At 40.1% G+C, this 21586-nt stretch overlaps 1 protein-coding gene across 1 annotated transcript in view; it reads left to right on the top strand.

Annotated features, from left to right (window-relative positions):
- Positions 1 to 20908, top strand: part of LOC117501132 (sorting nexin-1-like) — a 39787-nt gene extending 18879 nt beyond the window's left edge. Inside the window, exons 9-15 of the mRNA XM_034159966.1 lie at positions 6089 to 6202; positions 16209 to 16302; positions 16535 to 16740; positions 17830 to 17973; positions 18892 to 18972; positions 19106 to 19177; positions 19791 to 20908. Of these exons, the coding sequence (XP_034015857.1) occupies positions 6089 to 6202; positions 16209 to 16302; positions 16535 to 16740; positions 17830 to 17973; positions 18892 to 18972; positions 19106 to 19177; positions 19791 to 19841 (762 nt within the window). The 3' untranslated portion in view covers positions 19842 to 20908. The remainder of the gene's footprint in view (positions 1 to 6088; positions 6203 to 16208; positions 16303 to 16534; positions 16741 to 17829; positions 17974 to 18891; positions 18973 to 19105; positions 19178 to 19790) is intronic.
- The last annotated feature ends 678 nt before the right edge of the window (positions 20909 to 21586 follow it).

Consider the following 21586-nt stretch of genomic DNA (forward strand, 5'->3'; position numbering starts at 1 on the left):
CACAGTGCAGAGTAGCTACCTAAACTCTGTAAGTGAGATAGAGTATCTCGTCAATAGTTTTACATCCTCATTGAAGACAACTTTGGATGCTGTAGCTCCTCTGAAAAAGAGAGCTTTAAATCAGAAGTGCCTGACTCCGTGGTATAACTCACAAACTCACAGCTTAAAGCAGATAACCCGTAAGTCGGAGAGGAAATGGCGTCTCACTAATCTAGAAGATCTTCACTTAGCCTGGAAAAAGAGTCTGTTGCTCTATAAAAAAAAGCCCTCCGTAAAGCTAGGACATCTTACTACTCATCACTAATTGAAGAAAATAAGAACAACCCCAGGTTTCTTTTCAGCACTGTAGCCAGGCTGACAAAGAGTCAGAGCTTTATTGAGCCAAGTATTCCTTTAACTTTAACTAGTAATGACTTCATGACTTTCTTTGCTAATAAAATTTTAACTATTAGAGAAAAAATTACTCATAACCATCCCAAAGACGTATCGTTATCTTTGGCTGCTTTCAGTGATGCCGGTATTTGGTTAGACTCTTTCTCTCCGATTGCTCTGTCTGAGTTATTTCCATTAGTTACTTCATCCAAACCATCAACATGTCTATTAGACCCCATTCCTACCAGGCTGCTCAAGGAAGCCCTACCATTATTTAATGCTTCGATCTTAAATATGATCAATCTATCTTTATTAGTTGGCTATGTACCACAGGCTTTTAAGGTGGCAGTAATTAAACCATTACTTAAAAAGCCATCACTTGACCCAGCTATCTTAGCTATTATAGGCCAATCTCCAACCTTCCTTTTCTCTCAAAAATTCTTGAAAGGGTAGTTGTAAACAGCTAACTGATCATCTGCAGAGGAATGGTCTATTTGAAGAGTTTGTCAGGTTTTAGAATTCATCATAGTACAGAAACAGCATTAGTGAAGGTTACAAATGATCTTCTTATGGCCTCAGACAGTGGACTCATCTCTGTGCTTGTTCTGTTAGACCTCAGTGCTGCTTTTGATACTGTTAACCATTAAATGTTATTACAGAGATTAGAGCATGCCATAGGTATTAAAGGCACTGTGCTGCAGTGGTTTGAATCATATTTGTCTAATAGATTACAATTTGTTCATGTAAATGGGGAATCTTCTTCACAGACTAAGGTTAATTATGGAGTTCCACAAGGTTCTGTGCTAGGACCAATTTTATTCACTTTATACATGCTTCCCTTAGGCAGTATTATTAGACGGCATTGCTTAAATTTTCATTGTTACGCAGATGATACCCAGCTTTATCTATCCATGAAGCCAGAGGACACACACCAATTAGCTAAACTGCAGGATTTTCTTACAGACATAAGGACATGGATGACCTCTAATTTCCTGCTTTTAAACTCAGATAAAACTGAAGTTATTGTACTTGGCCCCACCAATCTTAGAAACATGGTGTCTAACCAGATCCTTACTCTAGATGGCATTACCCTGACCTCTAGTAATACTGTGAGAAATCGTGGAGTCATTTTTGATCAGGATATGTCATTCAAAGCGCATATTAAACAAATATGTAAGGCTGCTTTTTTGCATTTACGCAATATCTCTAAAATTAGAAAGGTCTTGTCTCAGAGTGATGCTGAAAAACTAATTCATGCATTTATTTCCTCTAGGCTGGACTATTGTAATTCATTATTATCAGGTTGTCCTAAAAGTTCTATGAAAAGCCTTCAGTTAATTCAAAATGCTGCAGCTAGAGTACTGACAGGGACTAGAAGGAGAGAGCATATCTCACCCATATTGGCCACTCTTCATTGGCTTGCTGTTAATTCTAGAATAGAATTTAAAATTCTTCTTACTTACTTATAAGGTTTTGAATAATCAGGTCCCATCTTATCTTAGGGACCTCATAGTACCATATCACCCCAATAGAGCGCTTCGCTCTCAGACTGCAGGCTTACTTGTAGTTCCTAGGGTTTGTAAGAGTAGAATGGGAGGCAGAGCCTTCAGCTTTCAGGCTCCTCTCCTGTGGAACCAGCTCCCAATTCAGATCAGGGAGACAGACACCCTCTCTACTTTTAAGATTAGGCTTAAAACTTTCCTTTTTGCTAAAGCTTATAGTTAGGGCTGGATCAGGTGACCCTGAACCATCCCTTAGTTATGCTGCTATAGACTTAGACTGCTGGGGGGGTTCCCATGATGTACTGAGTGTTTCTTTCTCTTTTGCTCTGTATGCACCACTCTGCATTTAATCATTAGTGATTGATCTCTGCTCCCCTCCACCGCATGTCTTTTTCCTGGTTCTCTCCCTCAGTCCCAACCAGTCCCAGCAGAAGACTGCCCCTCCCTGAGCCTGGTTCTGCTGGAGGTTTCTTCCTGTTAAAAGGGAGTTTTTCCTTCCCACTGTCGCCAAGTGCTTGCTCACAGGGGGTCGTTTTGACCGTTGGGGTTTTTACGGAATTATTGTATGGCCTTGCCTTACAATATAAAGCGCCTTGGTGCAACTGTTTGTTGTGATTTGGCGCTATATAAATAAAATTGATTGATTGATTGACTCATTTCTGAGGAAAAAATTATGGAATCACCCTATAAATTTTCATCCCCAAAACTAACACCTGCATCAAATCAGATCTGCTCATTAGTCTGCATCTAAAAAGGAGTGATCACACCTTGGAGAGCTGTTGCATCAAGTGGACTGACATGAATCATGGCTCCAACACAAGAGATGTCAATTGAAACAAAGGAGAGGATTATCAAACTCCTAAAAGAGAGTAAATCATCACGCAATGTTGCAAAAGATGTTGCTTGTTCACAGTCAGCTGTGTCTAAACTCTGGACCAAATACAAACAACATGGGAAGGTTGTTTAAAGGCAAAATACTGGTAGACCAGGAAGACATCAAAGCGTCAAGACAGAAACTTAAAGCAATGTGTCTCAAAATCAAAAATGCACAACAAAACAAATGAGGAACGAATGGGAGGAAACTGGAGTCAACGTCTGTGACTGAACTGTAAGAAACCGCCTAAAGGAAATGGGATTTACATACAGAAAACCTAAACGAAAGCCATCATTAACACCTAAACAGAAAAAAACAAGAATACAATGGGCTAAGGAAAAGCAAATCGTGGACTGTGGATGACTGGATGAAAGTCATATTCAGTGATGAATCTCGAATCTGCATTGGGCAAGGTGATGATGCTGGAACTTTTGTTTGGTGCCGTTCCAATGAGATTTATAAAGATGACTGCCTGAAGAGACATGTAAATTTCCACAGTCATTGATGATATGGGGCTGCATGTCAGGTAAAGGCACTGGGGAGATGGCTGTCATTACATCAATCATATGCACAAGTTTACGTTGATATTTTGGACACTTTCTTATCCCATCAATTGAAAGGATGTTTGGGGATGATGAAATCATTTTTCAAGATGATAATGCATCTTGCCATAGAGCAAAAACTGTGAAAACATTCCTTGCAAAAAGACACACAGGGTCAATGTCATTGCCTGCAAATAGTCCGGATCTTAATCCAATTGAAAATCTTTGGTGGAAGTTGAAGAAAATGGTCCATGACAAGGCTCCAACCTGCAAAGCTGATCTGGCAACAGCAATCAGAGAAAGTTGGAGCCACATTGATGAAGAGTACTGTTTGTCACTCATTAAGTCCATGCCTCAGAGACTGCAAGCTGTTATAAAAGCCGGAGGTGGTGCAACAAAATACTAGTGATGTGTTGGAGCGTTCTTTTGTTTTTCATGATTCCATAATTTTTTCCTCAGAATTGAGTGAGTCCATATTTTTTTCCCTCTGCTGTGGTCTATAAAAGTAACCGTTACTGACTGCCACAATTTTTTTTTCCTGATTTCTTATAGTGTTTCTTAAAGCCAGAAAGTTGCCATTTGAAATGACTTTAGTTTTGTGTCATGTCTGTGATCTGCTTTTTTCTACAAAATTAAACAACTGAATGAACATTCTCTCGAGGCCAGTGATTCTATAATTATTGCCAGGGGTTTGTAGATTCATACATACAATCAGGGGTTAATTTGAGCCGGATCCTGCTGGAACAGGATCCGGCACCTCTTGATTTGACCCCCCTGTGTTTCTGGGACTTATTTGGGCTGATCCGGCACCTCTCGTGAATAAAAAATAATGTTATATGAAAACCGTTTTAAAATGTATAAAATAAATTGATACATTTTATTTAAATAACAAATCTTCATAAGTTCATGTTGTTTATTAAAGCTCAACATTATTTGAGAGTTGATTTGTTGCTTGGCACACAAACCACGCCCCAACAGGAACAAAATGGAAACCTAGAAAATTCGCATGTGAGGAGCAACCGAATGGTGTTTCATTTCCAAAAAAACGACAGATGAATTTGATGTCCTTTTTTAAGAAAAAGGAAGAGGGAGATGCCACAAAACGACTTAAAGCAACCGGCGATGGGGGCAGCAGCATCGCTCACCAACAGTCCAGTGCCTTAGCATCTAGCCTGGAGCAAGGAACAATCAAGCTGGACCAAGAGGTGGGAACAGGGATAGCTAGCTTGGAATGTCTTGGGGGAGAGGAGAGCGCGGAGAAGAGGAGTGTGGGACGTGCAGCGAGAGGTCAGGGATGGGATGCACAACTGTTTGGACAGCAGATCAGTTCTGGTGATGTGGAGTATTTTGAACAACTAAATGGTGAGCATACTTTGCATTTGTAGGCCGCCGTGCCAATCCTTAAATAAAAATGGAAGATTTATGTAACCTTTTGTAAGCTCTGATTTTTTTTTTTTTTTTTTTTTTTTTTTTTTTTTTAAATGTTTTACACGTAGACCTGTTAAGTCCCTCCTGGTGCGGACAGTTGCATGTGCCCTGCAGAGTATAACCTAAATATTGGTTAATTGTTTATCAAAGGGATGTTGTCTGAGGCTTTTAAGTGCCACAGCTCTAGAAGTGGCCATTCACATGTTGTTTTTCTGTGCGTTCCGGGACCTGTGTCCATCTCGTCATCGCCGTGCTGTCGTATGTACTTTGCGTTCCAGTACCTAATGATTTACAAATTAAGCACTGCATGCAATGAAATGTGTCCTGTGCATTTAACCATCCTAATTTCAGTTAGACACAATCCAACCTCTAGGAGCAGTGATCAGCCCACAGTCCGGCACCCGGGGGACCAACTCCAGATGTAGAGATGCTGCCTCAGTCAGGGGCAGAGGAAAGGACCCTAACCTGACCCTAAATAAGCATGTTTTTGATTGTGGGAGGAAACTGGAGGAAACCCACACAGGACGCAGAGAGAACATGCAAACTCCACACAGAAAGGCCGGGAAGCGATCCCACGACCTTCTTGCTTGTGAAGGCACCAGTGCTAACCACTAAGCCACCATGCCGTGCTACGTCTGCATTTTATGGTTCTTCTGTTACATGGATGTGAAATATTCATGTGGAGGAAAATATAAATATTTAACACGCTCATAGAAGTCAGTCACATATTGATGTGAAACACGTCTGAAGTTGTGAGTTTCCCAGAAATGCTGACGCCAGCACTGGGCCAGAAAAAATGTGTTATTGGATTTCCATTTATAGAATTGGATAAGAAACTAACCCAACATCCGCTGTTAATGAGACTAAAAGTGATATTGGTGATTTAATGAGCACCTTTATCAAATTTATTTTAATTTATTTGAAGACTATCAGTTGTTATAAAAGCACCAATTGCTGAAGTCAAATGTTGGATAAATGTAGAGAGAGAACACTAACAGTCCAATGTGGATATGTGGTAAAATAGTCTTTCCACACAACTTGTATCCTGACTGTACAAGTTGTGTGGAGAAAAAAAAAAAACTCGTATAGGTGTGTGCTCTTAAAAACATTTTGGTGAACAGTGATGTGACTTTGGCCTACCGGTCTTCAGCCTGGAGAATGTGTTAATCTACCACAGTTCTGTTTTTGATTGAATGCCAGTGTTACTGAAGTAGCAGCTATGCAGCTTTTTTTTACTCCGTATTTTTAGAAACTGTGAGATCTGTAAAGCGTGAGTAAGAACATTTATATTTGCAGTTTCCCATGCTGCACTGGGATTAAAAGTACAGTGTATCCTTAGTCACTTGCTAATTTGAGCCAAATGTTTTCAGCTTCCTAGGGCGGTGAACACCCAGGCCCTGAGTGGGGCTGGCTTCCTGAAGATGATCAACAGGGCATCCGATGCTGTGAACAAGATGACCATCAAGATGAATGAGTCTGACACTGTAAGTGGCTTCTTCTCTCTGAGGACAGTGTTTTACACTTTACAGGAGACTGAGGGTCACGTGTTAACCCCCAAGACATGAATCAGCTGTAAATCATGATTTATCTGTAAACCATTAATTGCAAAATGTGGAAAAAAAAAAATCTCGCAGGCCTCACAAAACGTGAATATCATTCATGATATATATAAAATGTATATATGTATGTAGTTTACAGAACAATTACTGCAGGAAATTTTGATTGCAAACACTATCAACGCAAAAATGTTTTCTTTTGTCTTTGTTGGGGGGGGGGGAGTTGAGCTCCGAGCGGCTCTCGCGTCTGGTGTCAAGTGCTGGACCTGCTCCGGGGACAGCAGCAGGTGTGGAGTTTGACTGGGACAGTCCACCTGTCAACTGATAACCTAGCTGTCAAACTCAGGGAGGACAGAAACCTCCCCTGGAGACTCCGGTAAAGTTGGAAAGATATTCACAGATTCAAAGTTTACGGCTCAATAATCTTAAGAGAAATGCTGTAGAAAAACAAACACTAGTTTCTTGTAATTCACTTTTTATTGCTTTATGAACTTTAAAACAGTAAAACCAACACAACCAACACACACACACAGTGGGACAAGAACAAACCCACTACAGCTACAGTAAATTGTTAACAACAAGAAAAAAGGGAGAAAGAGAGAAAAAAAGGGGGGGGGGGGGGTTTGGGTGTGTGGCGGGAGAGATATATATACCACGAGTCCCAGGTTAATGTTCTCCAACTCTTCTGCTCTCCTCCCACAGTCACCTCTCCCCTCCACTTCACAGCCAAGATCTTTTACAGTCTGAGTATTTCATCCTTAACATGAAAATCAAACTACTACATTTCACGTATCACCCATTTTGTAAGTGGTTCAAATAGGGGCCCCATAATTTCAAAACAACCTCCTCTGGTCATTCAGTCTAAAAGTCAACCGTTCATAGTTGGCCATTTTGGTCATTTCTTCTAACCATTCATTGATTGGAATAACATTTTTTGATTTCCAGTGTCTAAGGATGATCCTACAACCTGTCACAAGGGCCAATTACACCATAGGTTCTGCTGACCGGATAACCTCATTTCACCTATCAAACCTAAAATACACGAGGCGGGGCCCTGAGGCATATCTATCTCCAGAACTTTGTTGAACTAATATTATCTTTTCCAAAGGTTCTGTGTCATTTCACACTCATACAGCATGTGTACAAGTGTTCCCTCCCACCTCTCACATCTCCAGCATAACTCCGAGTCACAGAGCTTTAACCTTGCCATCTTACTGGGGGTCCAATACATTCTGTGTATAATTTTGTACATAATTAAGCGAGTCTGTGTCTCTCTTGATATCTTATGCCAAGATGTGGTAATTTCTTCCCACTTCTCCCCAACAATCTCACCCCCTAAATCCTTCTCCCATGCCCTCTTAAGAGCCTCAAGTTTGGGTGGATGAGATTTTCTCATGAGACTATAATATTTAGATGCCCCACCTTTACCCCCCGGTTAATCTGCATTATTTTTGTAACTCAGATTGAGTAACTAGTGGAAGTTTTTGTTTTTGTTGCAATATACAGCTTCATAACTGCAAATACTTCCAAAAATCCTGTTTGGGGAGTTTGTATTTACTAGCCAGTTGTTGAAAGGACATTAAGTTGTCACCCTCAAAACATCTCCAACATATATAATCCCTGTTATAGCCCATGATTTCCAATACAAAGTTTTTTTTCCCTACTTTCAACTGCTTATTATGCCAAAGGGGTGACTGTTTAGTAAAAAAGGGGTCAGAGCCAATAATATTATGTGATCTTTGCCAAGTTTCTTTGGCGAATAACAGTAACAGATTACCAGATGGACTTTCACATCCAGTTTGAGAGATAAAAGCTTGCAATGGAATAGGCTCCGTCAGTTCCTTTTCAATCAGAACCCAGCCAGGGGCTTGGGCTTCTGTATTGTCTATTTTAGCCAACTGGTTGAGAGAGAAGGCATAATGATACCAATCCATTCTTGGAAGATTGAGACCTCCATCTTCAATTGCAGCATTCATCTTATTTCTGTTTAAACCAGGTCTTTTGCCTCCCCATAAAAAAAATGTACTGCTACGTTGAATTTTTTAAGTAATGGGGATGGGAGACTTATGGGTAGCAAGTGCAAAATATAGTTAATTTGTGGGATAATCATCATTTTCAGGACATTTATTCTACCTAGCAGAGATAATCCTAATTTAGCCCAATTCTGTAAAGTGTTCTCAATTTTCATCAGGGTGGGAAGTAAATTTTCTGTCATAATATCTTTTAAACCTGGTGTGAGTTTTATCCCCAAGTACACCAAACCTGAAGGGAGCCAGTTAAACTGCCAATTCTGTCTAATACTTTGTGGGCATAGTCTAGACAGTGGCATTGCCTCAGATTTTCCCCAATTTATTTTATAGCCTGAAAGAATAGAGAAAGTATCAATTAAAGACAAAATTTGAGGAACCACTGTCTCTGGATTTGAAGTCACTAACAGAATATCATCTGCGTAAAGAAATAGTTTGTGCTCAAACTTTCCAGCTAAAATACCCTTAATAACTGGATTCTTCCTGATGGCTGTTGCTATGGGTTCCAGTGCCAGTGCAAAAAGCAGAGGGCTCAGGGGACAGCCCTGTCTTGTACCCCGGAATAAAGGGAAACAGGAGGATAAATTCCCATTCGTCAAAACCGAGGCCTTGGGATTACAGTATAGGAGACTAACCAAATTTATAAAGGAGGGACCTAATCCAAACCTGTTTAGTGTTCTGAACAAGTAAGTCCACTCCACTCTATCAAAAGCTTTCAGTGTAGTTCCTTGCCTGCCAGATGTTATCTGCTGAAGACCTTCCTCTAATAAACCCTACCTGATCCAGATGAATCAGGTTGGGTAAATGTACCTCTAGCCTCCTGGCTAATACCTTGGCCAGTATTTTAGTAATGTTTTAGTAATGCATTAACATACATTTATAAGAGACACTGGGTGATAATTTCCACACTTGTGGGCTTTTACCTTTCTTATGTATCAAGGTTATTACTGTAGATTGCATGCTCTCTGGCATATTACCCCTCTTAATTGCATCTCGAAAAACTATCACTAGCCTTGGTGCTAGTAGGTCCACAAATTCTTTATAAAAATCTATTGGCAGCCCATCATTTCCAGGAGCTTTCCCAGGGCTCATCTTCTTTATAGCTTGCTGAACCTCTTCCAGTGTAATGTCTCCCCCATTCTCCTTTTGATCTTCCTCAGATAGGGTAGGTAGATCCATTTGGGACAAAAACATATCTATATCCTTTTGCTCTATCCCACCCTGTGAAGTGTACAATTTTTGATAGAATATCTTAAATACTTCATTAATTTCTCCTCTGCCTGTCACTATTGTCCCATTTTCATTCTCCACCGAGGTTATTAAAGTACGGTTATGTCGCTGTTTTACTCTTTGGCCTAAAAATCTCCCTGCAGCTTCTCCTTGTTCGTAATACTTCTGTCTACATTGGAATAACAAGAATTCAGCCTTTTTTTGCAGTATGGAGTTTAGTTCAAATTTCAATTTATTCAGCTGGGTAAAGATTGTTGGGTCTAGTTGGGATGCATACACTTTTTCCAGATCCTTAATTTCTTTTTCCAGTTCAAGTAATCGGACAGTGGCTTGTTTTTCAAATAAGAACTATGTTGTATTAAGCGGCCCCTCAAACAGGCCTTAAATGCATCCCATTCTAGTCCACTATTGGAAGCTGAGCCTTTGTTAAATTCCCAGTACTCAAGGATTTCCTTCTTGATAAAGTTGCATGATTCTTCACTTTTGAGCAAAGAGGTATTAAGTCTCCACCAACCTCGGGGGGTTTCGTTTTCCGTTTTAAAACCCAACACCACCTCAACTGGTGCATGGTCTGAAAGTACAATATTTCCAATTGAAGTAGAGACAACTGCACTAACTGTTTTGATAATAGGAAATCTATTCTAGAATATGAAGAGTGTGGATTTGAATAAAAAGTATATACCCTTTCACGGGGGTGTGAGTTCTCCAAATATCGGTTAAGCCCAACTCGTCTTCCAGAACATCTATGGCTAGTTGTGATTTATGTACTAATCCCACCCCGGTAGCTTTTGATTTATCTAGGGCTTGGTTTCTTATCTGGTTAAAGTCCCCCCCAATAATTATGTAAGTATCCCCCAGTTGTTTAGCCACCTTACAAATATTAGCAAAAAAATCAGGAGAGTCTGTGTTTGGTGTGTATATTAATAAAAGAGCATCTGCTACCAAACATATCTGCACTTACTGCTACCCACCTGCCCTCCCTGTCCGAGAGTTGTTTGTGAATAGTGATATTTACACCTTTACGTAATAGGATACAGACACCCCTTTGGCTACATGAGTAGGCACTATAAAATACTTTGTTGACCCAATCCCTCTGCAGTTTTGTTGACTCATCATTATCTAGATGAGTTTCTTGTAAAAAACAGACATCTACCTTTTTTTGTTTAAGGTACAGGAGAAGTTTCTTCCTTTTTATAGCAAGATTGGCCCCCTTAACATTCCAAGAAATAAATGTAAGTGTATGAACCATCCTAAAATAACCTCTCTATTATTTTACTCTCAGCCCTCATATTGAACTTTGAAAAACCTACCCATGAAGATGAAATCATGTGAAAGCAGCTTGATATTATTGTGACTGTAATGTACACATAAAAGAAAAAGGCCAAAAGAAGAAAGGGAAAAAAAAACAAAACAGGATTGCTCCTTTATCCCCAAAAACAAGACACGAAATAGTAACGTCCGTGAAACACCTGTGTCCCGACCCGCCATCCGCAGTACTCACCCCCCCCCCCCCCTTATAGTCTTATGATCATTTACAGCACCAGGGAAAGATAGTTTATACAAATAGCCAGACTTTCAAAAACAATAAATAATATAGCCCCCTAAGATAGAAAACACCCAGCACTCCTTAATGATTCAGTGTATAAAGGACAAAAATAAATAATAAAATAAAAATTCAACACCCGCAAGTCAGCATTTAGAGCATAAATTCAAATAGGAATCCTGGAATACCAGTGTTTGACACTTGCATTAACATGCTGAATGTCCATCAAACATCTTTAGTGGCTTAAAACAGTTCTTTAGCTGTTTATTACATAAACATCCTCAATATATTTCCAGTCCAGAAGAGGTAAAGATTAGGAACGTAAAATACCTGTTGTGTGTGGAATATAATTTAAACCGTGAGGAAAAAGAAAACGCATGCATTAATAAAAACCCAAAATGTTTTGCTTTGGGCTCCAGCACTGAACCATATGAACCTGAGTATAATTTGTGTTTAAAAAACGAAATCGAATGACTCATGTAACAGTTCTGTTAAGTGAGCCGTAAGTGGCACCATCCTGTCCGTCTCCGCGGTATTTTTTCAGCTCTCTTAGAGATAAAGTCCATCACCTCTTCAGGAGAGGTGAAGGTGTGTCGGATGTTTGTCCGCCACCACTCTCAGTCACGGCCGAGGTACAACATAGAGTAACGAAGCCCTTTCTCTTGAAGCTGTCTCTTCGCTCTGTCAAATTTTTGCGCTTCTGTATGACATCTGGGAGAGATCCTGAAAGAAAGAAATCCCTCTCCTCGCCATTCCACTCGCTCCTTCTCCGAGCTGCGTGCAGGCACCGTCTCCTCTGGCTCTGAACCTCAGGAAACGTACCAGAACATGCCGGGCCCGGTTGCCCCCGCTGACCCTGCTCTGTGGGCGCGCTCAATTTTGAACTCCGGGCCCATTTCAATATCCAGAACTTCCGCCAGGAGCTTCTGCACAAACTTATGCACGTCTCGCTCTTCTGCGCCCTCCTCTATTCCAACTATACGGATATTATTTGTGGCGGCCGGCGTCCCTCGAGGTACATTACTTCTCCTGCAACTGGGCGATGGTTTTGGTTGCCGTGCCGACCGTGGTAATCCAGGTTCTGACTCTGATCTTCCAGATCTGATATTCGAGTCTCAGCTTCAGTCATCCAAGCTCCCAGGTTATCCACTGCTGCCTGAACTGCATCCATACCCGGACATTAATCTGCTCATATCGGAAGCGATATTCTGTAGCAGCGTTTTAATGGTCGTTATCTCGGTTGCGGTGTCCGTCTGTAATGGTTTTGGAGTAGCCGCCATGTTGTCCTCCGTGCTTCCCTCCGTCTGTCGTGCGAGGCTCCTTAAACCGTACTGCGTAAGAGTTTTCTGGACTTGTTGCATACTAAAACAAAGTTGTACGTCCCCCGGCAAATATTTCAAGTGTTTAGATCCTATCTCTCGGAACTTTTAAAATCAAATCAAATCAGTTTTTATTTATATAGCGCCAAATCACAACAACAGTTGCCCCAAGGAGTGTTATATTGGTAAGGCAAGGCCATACAGTAATTACGGAAAAACCCCACGGTCAAAACGACCCCCTGTGAGCAAGCACTTGGCAACAGTGGGAAGGGGGAGGAAGGAGAGCGGCTCCACAGCACTTAAACTACGTGGCCATGTGGGATGCCCGCTCCACCGGAAGTCTCACAAACACTAGTTTCTAACCTCAGGAAGGTAGACAAGGAGCTACAACCTTATTTTTTATCCATATGAGCCGTCTTCCTCTGAGCTGGAAAAACAACACTGATTTGAACGAGCAGGCAGCAGAGAAATGGAAGTGTAGAGACCGTCTACAAGTGCAAAAACAAGATACCAGAAAAATATTCGGTAAATTCAGGTGTGGTGTCACCAAATTCACTGGTCACATCTAGGGATGGGTATCGAGAACCGGTTCCTTTCGGGTATCGTTAAAAAATGATTCGATCCACCGACATCAATAAGCTTTGTGCTTAACGATTCTGTTATCGGTCCTTCAGAGTGGCCGTTGTTTTGGGGGTGTTTGTCAGGAAAATGATCATTTCTCTACATTGATTACAGACCCTGCAGTTGGTCCGTAATCAACTTTTCTGCAGCGCGGCTTTGCTTTGAACCTGGAACCAATCAAAGCAGTGGTTCACAGATTGAAGCAATGCTTCGATCTATTGCTTTGTTTATTCTTTCTTTCTTTCGCTTAATTTTCCCCCACTAAAACCCTAAAGAGCATATGTCTGTGAGTATTATTTACCTTTTTTCTGTTAAACCGACCTGTTATGGTCTTCTGAAACAGTTGATAGATGTATTTTATAACTTAAAAACGGGAGCAATGCTAACACGTTAGCATGTCTACGGCATTTTCAACGTTAAAAGTTAGCATTAAGCAGTTGCAGCTGTCATCACGTTCGGGTACATTTGTTTTCAAATTGTAATATTTCTTAAATTTATTTTTGTTTAAATATGAATAATCTAATGATTATTATATACAATTTTAGAGAAAGAGACAAAAAGAACCTGAATAGAAACACAACAGAAAATATAAAAGCAACTAACAATGAACATACATAAATAAATACATACAGAAATAAATAAATGTTTCCTGTGAACACCTAGTGACTATTACACCTCCACTTCATCCCTTATTCCGCTTATTCAGCTGGAGGAGTGAGAGGGCTGGAAAGAAATATGACTCCCTCAACTGCAGCAGGAGAGAGGGGTGTTACCATTGGTGGAAAACTCAGGAGCTAACCAATCACAATCACCAACTCCACGTGGGTCTGATGACAACACACAGAACCCACGGGTGTGTGCGTGTGCATGTGCATGCGTGTTTTGTGACTGGGACTCGTCTTCCGTGTCTCTCTCTGTCTGTGACAGCAAACAAGTAAAAAAAAAAAAAAATACATAAATTTTTCTTCGTCACTGGTGTAAAATGTATTACCGAATAAACAGTGATCCCCAATCCACGTAATTTGCTTGCTGAACAAAGAAAAGTGTTGTTTCATGTGGAGTGAACTGCAGGCGGCAATCAGGTTTGAAAGTTGTGATATTTGCCATTCTTGGAGTGTGTTTAGCGTGTGTGGTGTAGTTATTTTATTTATTTAGTGTATCAAAATAATCAGGCGTCTGGAACAGCGCGTCTTTTTTTTTTTTTTTTTGAACTGCATGAAGATGATCAAAGCACGGGGCACGTCATCAGAGTCTGAACCAGAGAGTGATTAGTCTGATGAAGTGGACTTTATTGTTTTGGTCTGGATGAACAAGAACAGGTGGATTCACCGAACTGTGTGCACAGATCAGCACAGTGGATCGAACCGCGTGCTTCTCTTTCCAGCTTCTCCAGGACTCAGCGCTGCAGAGAGCTCTGCTCCAGCCTGACTCCTGGAACACAGAGCAGGCTCCAGGGGCGGAGAACACAGCAGTTCAGGTCGAGACTGCCCCCCCCCCAAGTCCAAACACCTTTTTCTATTGCTTTTTTTTTTTTTTTTTTTTTTTTTTGGCCACATTTTTTGTGGCATTTTATTGCATGTAAATATCCACAAAAATGGCTGAAGCATTTCCTGCATTTTAATGTGAATTGTTGTATATACCTTTGTTTATGCTACATTTTTACATATATTTTTAAAATTTACAATTTATATCTGCATTCTAAGTTATATAAATGGTTTGTTAAACATATTTTTGGTTTTCACAGTAAAAAAAAAAATTTTTTTCTGATTCGAATTTCTGGTTTTGGAGTGAATGTTTGGCCACTGTTTTAATGCAGTATGTCTGAATGAAATAAAAACTGTAAAGTCACACAGGTGAGTGAAAAAAAATGACACCAAACAAGGCCAAGTAAACAGTTTTTAAAGGTAAATTATAAATGTAAAACCAAAAGTACTCAGAAATGCCCCAAAGTAGCCAAGACTCCAGAGGGTTGAGGAGTGAACCCCCTCACCATCTCATTTAGGTCTTTCAGACTTTTTTTTTTTTTTTAGTAAAAATGGTTCTGGGGAGCATTAGCATGGCTACCCCCCACCCCCAGCATTTTCTTTATTTACCTCTCACATGCATGGAAGCTCCTCACTCTCCATCTCCCCGTGTCATTTAGGTCCTTCAGACTTTTTTTTTTGTTTTTTGTCTTTTTTTTTTTTTTGTTTGTTTGTTTTTTGTAAAATGGCTCTGGGAAGCATTAGCATGGCTAAAACCCTTCAGCCCCAACCAGGTCCGTCTTGACGACCCCTCTCCATTTTAAGCATACAAAACACACGTACAATCAAGTTAAAACAGCACATAAAAACAAAACGTCACAGCACCACTAGGTATTAAAAGCCAGCTTTTTTTTTTTTTTTTTTTTTGCTTAAATGTAAATAGTTTGGGCACAATCCACTACTTACTTAGAAATCTGAGATGCTTTTTTGGTCTGTTGACTCAGTCACACATCTGGGCACTCCATCTATGAGGTTTTAGTAATGTGCTTAGCAATGCCGGCGAAGTGATGTTCCGTGACAGGTTCTTTTTTTTTTTTTTTTTTTTTCCTTGCGGCCGAATCAGTTGTTCCCCAACACCATTTTTAGATCACATCATGTGACCTTTGGTTCTGGGGGTCCTTAAGTTGGATGAGGTGAACACTGCTCTGATGTGGAAGGACACAGGAAGTGACGTTGTCATGACCAGGTCCTCAGGGCGGATGAAACGGATGGCATGGCACATGTGACGATTCAAAATGGCGGCGCCCATGCTTCTAGGGGTCCTCATGGCAGATGATGTGGATGGCCCAGTTGGATTTATTTATTTTTATTTTGTCATCCCTCAAACATCAGCCTCATTCGATGGTCATTCGGTTGAACTTGCAAGTCTAGTTAAAAATAAAACCATGGAGTTTAATGTGGAAAATAAAGTAGCTCAATCAGGTATTAGGTTTTCGTTGAGTATCTGTACAGTAGAGCTTTGTGGATCCTCAAGTAACCCTTCCTCATTTCATTTAAATGTTCGGTTTCTGAGTTTTAGCTGTTTTGACAGTAAATAAAATGTCTTTGACTTTTTAAGCGATGAGGATTTGTGATTTGATTTGAAAGATTAAATTGTTAATCACAGTGAATTTTGTGATGCAGCAGGACAGGTGCCAAGTTATTTCTTTTCATCTTTCTTGTGTGTTCCAGTGGTTTGAAGACAAGTTCCAGGAGGTGGAGAGTGAGGAGCAGCAGCTGAGGAAGCTCCATGCTGTGGTCGACTCCCTGGTCGGTCACAGAAAAGGTGACTTTTATTTTACTTCCCAAGAGAGATTTGTTTTCTTAATCTCCCTCATTTGTGTGCTGTACTTTGTAATAATAAAAATGTCAGTAGTTGCACTCTTTTATGTAAAATTGGGTGTTTCACTTTCAGTAACATTCATGTTTTGTGATCAGGCTTTTCACGGTGAAACTGGGGATGTGAACTTTTCTTTTCTTTCTTTCTTTCTTTTTCTTTCTCTGCCCTTTAACCTCAGAGCTGTGTGGGAACACGGCAATATTTGCCAAAAGTGTGGCCATGTTGGGAAATTCTGAGGATAACACTGCTCTGTCCCGGGCCCTGTCCCAGCTGGCAGAAGTGGAGGACAAGATGGAGCAGCTGCACCAAGAGCAGGCAGCCAGCGACTTCTTCGTCTTTGCAGAGCTGCTGGCCGACTACATTCGCCTTCTCGGTGCTGTGCGCGTAAGTGTTTTTTATTTTTTTTTAAGAAATGGTCGTAGGAAGCAAAGAAGACGAACGCTGAGGAGCCAAAGTCCTCCACTGATACAAAACCAGGGAAATCAAAAATATAACGTGGCTCTGAAATGGATGTCCAGATGATGGTTGTTTCTCGTCCTTTGGACCGAGGTTTATAGGAGAAACACCACACCAAGACACACGGTGCACCATTAGGTGATTTTCTGAAAAACTGTTCAATGCATTTTTTTGACATTTGGTACAGACTGTCCCTCGCAGGGGTGGTAGCCAAATGGTTAATGCGCTTGGTTTCAATGCAGAAGGTTCCGGGTTCAAATCCCACCCCTGCCACATTTCTCCATGTAATGTGGAGTTGCGTCAGGAAGGGCATCCGGTGTAAAACCTGTGCCAGTTGAACATGCAGATCCACCTTGGATTTGCTGTGGCGACACCGAGTGCAAACAAGGGAGCAGCCGAAGGGACTTACTAGGTACAGACTGTCCTTGTGGGACTGTCTGGTCATGGTAATTTGGACGTTACGATTGAATCCCTCTGGGCCCCACAAAAGGACAAAAACAAACAAACATTTTTAATACTACTTGATTTATTGCAGATTATCCGTTTTTGTTTTACATTAATATTCTTTGGGAGGCTGCCTGCAGACCAACCAACCAAATAAACAAAGCTCATTGTCCTTGAATCATTCTAAAGACACCCCAGAAGGGTGAAAATGACATTCGGCACACTTCTCTATTTATAGTTGTTCTTTGACTCTGTGTGTAGATTCCTTGAATCATTTTCTACCTATACAAAGACTTTCATTGACCTTGAATCATTTATTTCACTCCCCCATATGTGGTTAAAATGACTCTTTTTCTTGGATATCTTGCTCCTTTTTTTTTTTTTTTAAACTTAAGTTTAAACATTTGAATCAGATTTCAAAGTAAGGATTATTTAATAGCTTATGTCTTTGGCGTTCTCATAATATTGTGCTGGATCAGTTTTGCTGTTGGGAGTGGGACGGTCCTGAAGAATAAATATTTTTGTGGTTATTACTGATGAACCTGGCAGAACCGCTGTGATTGATGTGTGCAGGGCTGTTTTGACCAGCGCATGCGGGCGTGGCAGCGCTGGCAGGAAGCTCAGAGCACGCTGCAGAAGAAGAGAGAGGTGGAGGCCAAACTGCTGTGGGCCAACAAACCGGAAAAACTTCAGCAGGCAAAAGAAGAGATCACTGAGGTAAGAGACACAGCACGCAGCTAAACCTCAGTGACTGGCAGAAATACAGCAGCTTCCTTCACTCTTTATTTATATGCTTAGTCAGTTGTTCACCTGTTTTTTTTTTTTTTGTGTTGTTTTTTTCTTTACACAGGGAAGTCAGGTGGGGTGTACAGTTATAATTGAGATGTAAGAAAGAAATTCTTCATATAAACTAGGAAAAATGCAAATAATGTAATCTTTTGAAACATGCAAACCTGCCTAAAACTTTAAAATCCTCAGTAAATAATTAACATGCCTGCCTTTTAAAGAAAAAACTATTTTGTGGTACATTTCATTGACTGCCAAAAGGTTTTGATGCAGTTGACCACATTATTTTGTTTGGTAACTGTCCAGGTATGAATTAAAACATCTCTATAATCTGTACCAAAGTGCCTCAAGATTCTGTTCTTGGGCCACAGCATCTTAGTGGGTTGCCTTTCTAGGCTGCCAAATAACGTGAGACAAAACCCTAAAATTTCTCCTCACCATAGGTCCATTGTACTATATGATCCATTTTTTGCCTGAGATCATCTCAGTCAGCTGTTAACATGTGAGAACATGGCAGTAAAGTAATCAGGACAACATACAGATTTGAATATGCCACATTTTTTTTATTTTGACCATGTCCCTGACATGTTCAACTAAATTTTTAGGATGCAGTGCACTCTTTATGGTCTTCTTCTGAGAGTGAAAAGGCCCTTAAACGCTAGTATGTATGGGTGCGTGTGATCCTAAATCTGTTCCTATGATAGGCAGCATGTCTAGTGAGCAGCTGATAATCCATTGATCAGTGTTGCTTTGCATTTAAATGTAATGTTGACAAACATGACAATCACATACACTAGGAAATATCACGAGCAGGCACACTGTTTTCATATTCATTATGCACGTCCACAGTGGGAGACGAGAGTTGCTCAGTATGAGAGGGATTTTGACAGAACCAGTATGACCGTACGAAAAGAAGTCCTCAGGTTTGAGGTATGTTCCCACATTTGCTCTTCTGACATTACTATCATACATAGTGCACCTGTATTATGACTGTTTACAGTGCTTGAAAGGCTGAGAATGGCAACGGTCTTGAGGCTGTTTACTCTTTATTTGTCTCCCACAGAAGGAAAAAGCCAAAGACTTCAAGAACCAGATAATCAAATATTTGGAGTCAATGCAGCAGTCACAGCAACGGGTAAATTCTTCCCTCAGTACACATTACTGCTAATTAATTCATATTACGTCACTTTCTTCTAATGAACAAAGATTTGTTGAAGAGTTCTGAAGTGTTCAGTTAAATATTATAATAATCTCTTAATGAAACCAGTGGAGGTTATTTATGGTGTGGACATCACACTAGGGATGGGCATTATGAGTTTAACGGTACTACTACTGTCAATGGTACTACGTATCTGTCCAGTATTTTAACTATATTCTTATCAGTACATTTTAGAGGGGGAAAAAAATCAAATTAAGAGCAGAGTTAACATTGCTTTATTTTCTGTATACAATTTAAACAATCAAGTGCAAGCACACATTTGAGTGTTTAATTCTCTCAGCCATCGTGCGTGCGTGCTCGAGGGAGACACAGAGAGAGACTGTGGAACACCTCATTGGCTCTCTACAGTCGTGCTCATACACACAAGCTCCCAAACGCAGAGCGAGAGATTCACTTCCTTAATTTCTCCAGTACTGGAGAAAGGATGGAACTTATCGACACTCCGACCTTTAATAGTCAGTTTAATAGAGGGTTTTGGTATCCATCGTGTTTGAACTGGCTTTTCATTGTTGCTTCCTGTGTATTGCAGCTTGTAAAGTTTTGGGAGGCGTTCCTGCCTGAGGCAAAGGCAATAGCTTAACGAAGACTGAAAATTTTGAAAGACCCCAACTGCCTTTTTGAACACTTTACCTCTAACCAGGATGGTGGAGAGAACTTTTCTTTTTGAAATCTACAAGACACTTCCATTCATCTCTTCTTTTTACTCTTTTCCTGTACAGCTTTTGATATACTACAGTTACACTTCTTGTTGCGTAATTTCTTTTTTATGGTGTTGACTTTAACACGGTGTGAGGCGGGAGTGTTGCAGAAGTGATGTTGACTGGAGTGTTTGTACACCCCTCTACTTATCAGTGGGCTATATAAAGTATGATCATGTTAACACAGAGGTACTCTTTATAGAGTTTACAGTAGAAACTAGATAAGTCATTCCAGTCTTTTAAGGATCTTTGTTCATATGTCTGATGATGATGCAGTAAAATGTGTTGCACAGTTGGAAATGCATTCTTTCATAAACCAGAATGATGAACCGTGTGTTGGCACATTGTTACAATTTACCACACAATATTAACAGACCACAGAAATCTTACTAAAGAGTCGACAGGATTACAGACTTGTCACGTGTTAAATAACAAAAAGGAGCATTATCTACAGTTTTTTTTTATTTATTTTTTTTTATATGTATTTGACAGGATGATGTTTCTTTCATAAATCCATCTCTTCCACTCCAGTTTTATGTCCTGAGATTGTTGTTTTTGAATTTGAGATTAGTGCTGTGAGCCATGCCACGATCCACTTGTGTGGGTGTTGAAACTCTAATAAAAACAAAAATGAGTGTATTAGAAGGTGCTGCAGAGATTTACTGCCCACATAGATTACTTGTGTTTGTACAGGACTTAAATAAAACCACCCACCACTCAAATGTTACTAACATCCACATACTTTTGATACATTCCAAAGAAGGTGACAAAGGCACAGGCATATGTGTTGCTGTCCTTTATTTTCTTATCCAACATGTCTGTGTGGTGTTCTGTCATCTCATATTTGTGCAAGAATGTGCTTTATTTTTGTGGCCACTTTGCATTAGCAGTCATTTTCCTGGAAATGCTACACAGGATAAATATGTACAAAATAAATCTGATTGAGGTGTGTGCAGCGTTTTTGTGTTGTGGACATTTGTATAATACTTTACTCTCTCACTCATCTTCAACTGCTTACTCCAACTAGAGCATCGTGCTCATAGAGCGCAAACCTCCACCAACCATAGTTTCCAATTCCACAAATTTTTACCTCGGAAAAACTTTTCAACCTTAAGGTCCTGTTAGAAGTGGCTTTTCATAAGCTAAAATGTAACAAAATATACATCAAAAGGGCTTTTCAAGGTTAAAAAGAATTGCGGCTCAAATGTAGTCTGTTCATTGAGAGTGTCAGTTTGCACCTCATTGTCACAAATGAGTGATTGAGGCATTTTTGATTGAGATATAATGCAAAATGTACATCAAATGTGGTTTTCAATGTTAAATTCAAATGTCCACAAAATCCACAATCCAGATCAGATCCAGAACAAACTGTGTCAGTCTGCACCTCACTTTCAAATATGAGTGATTGGGCCACGTTTAAGATATAATGTAAAATATACATTAAATTGGGGTTTTGAGTGTTACATTTAAATGGCCACAAAATCTAATTTTGATTGGATCTGGATCAAACTTTGTCAATTGATAAAGGATACCATCCTACATAACACTTTCAAATATGAAAGATATTTGATCTTTTTTGACAGTTATGAGTTTTTGAAGATTCAGTTCCATGTTAAAGGATAGGGAG

The sequence above is a fragment of the Thalassophryne amazonica genome, chromosome 2 (assembly GCF_902500255.1).
Source record: "Thalassophryne amazonica chromosome 2, fThaAma1.1, whole genome shotgun sequence".
Classification (NCBI taxonomy): domain Eukaryota; kingdom Metazoa; phylum Chordata; class Actinopteri; order Batrachoidiformes; family Batrachoididae; genus Thalassophryne; species Thalassophryne amazonica.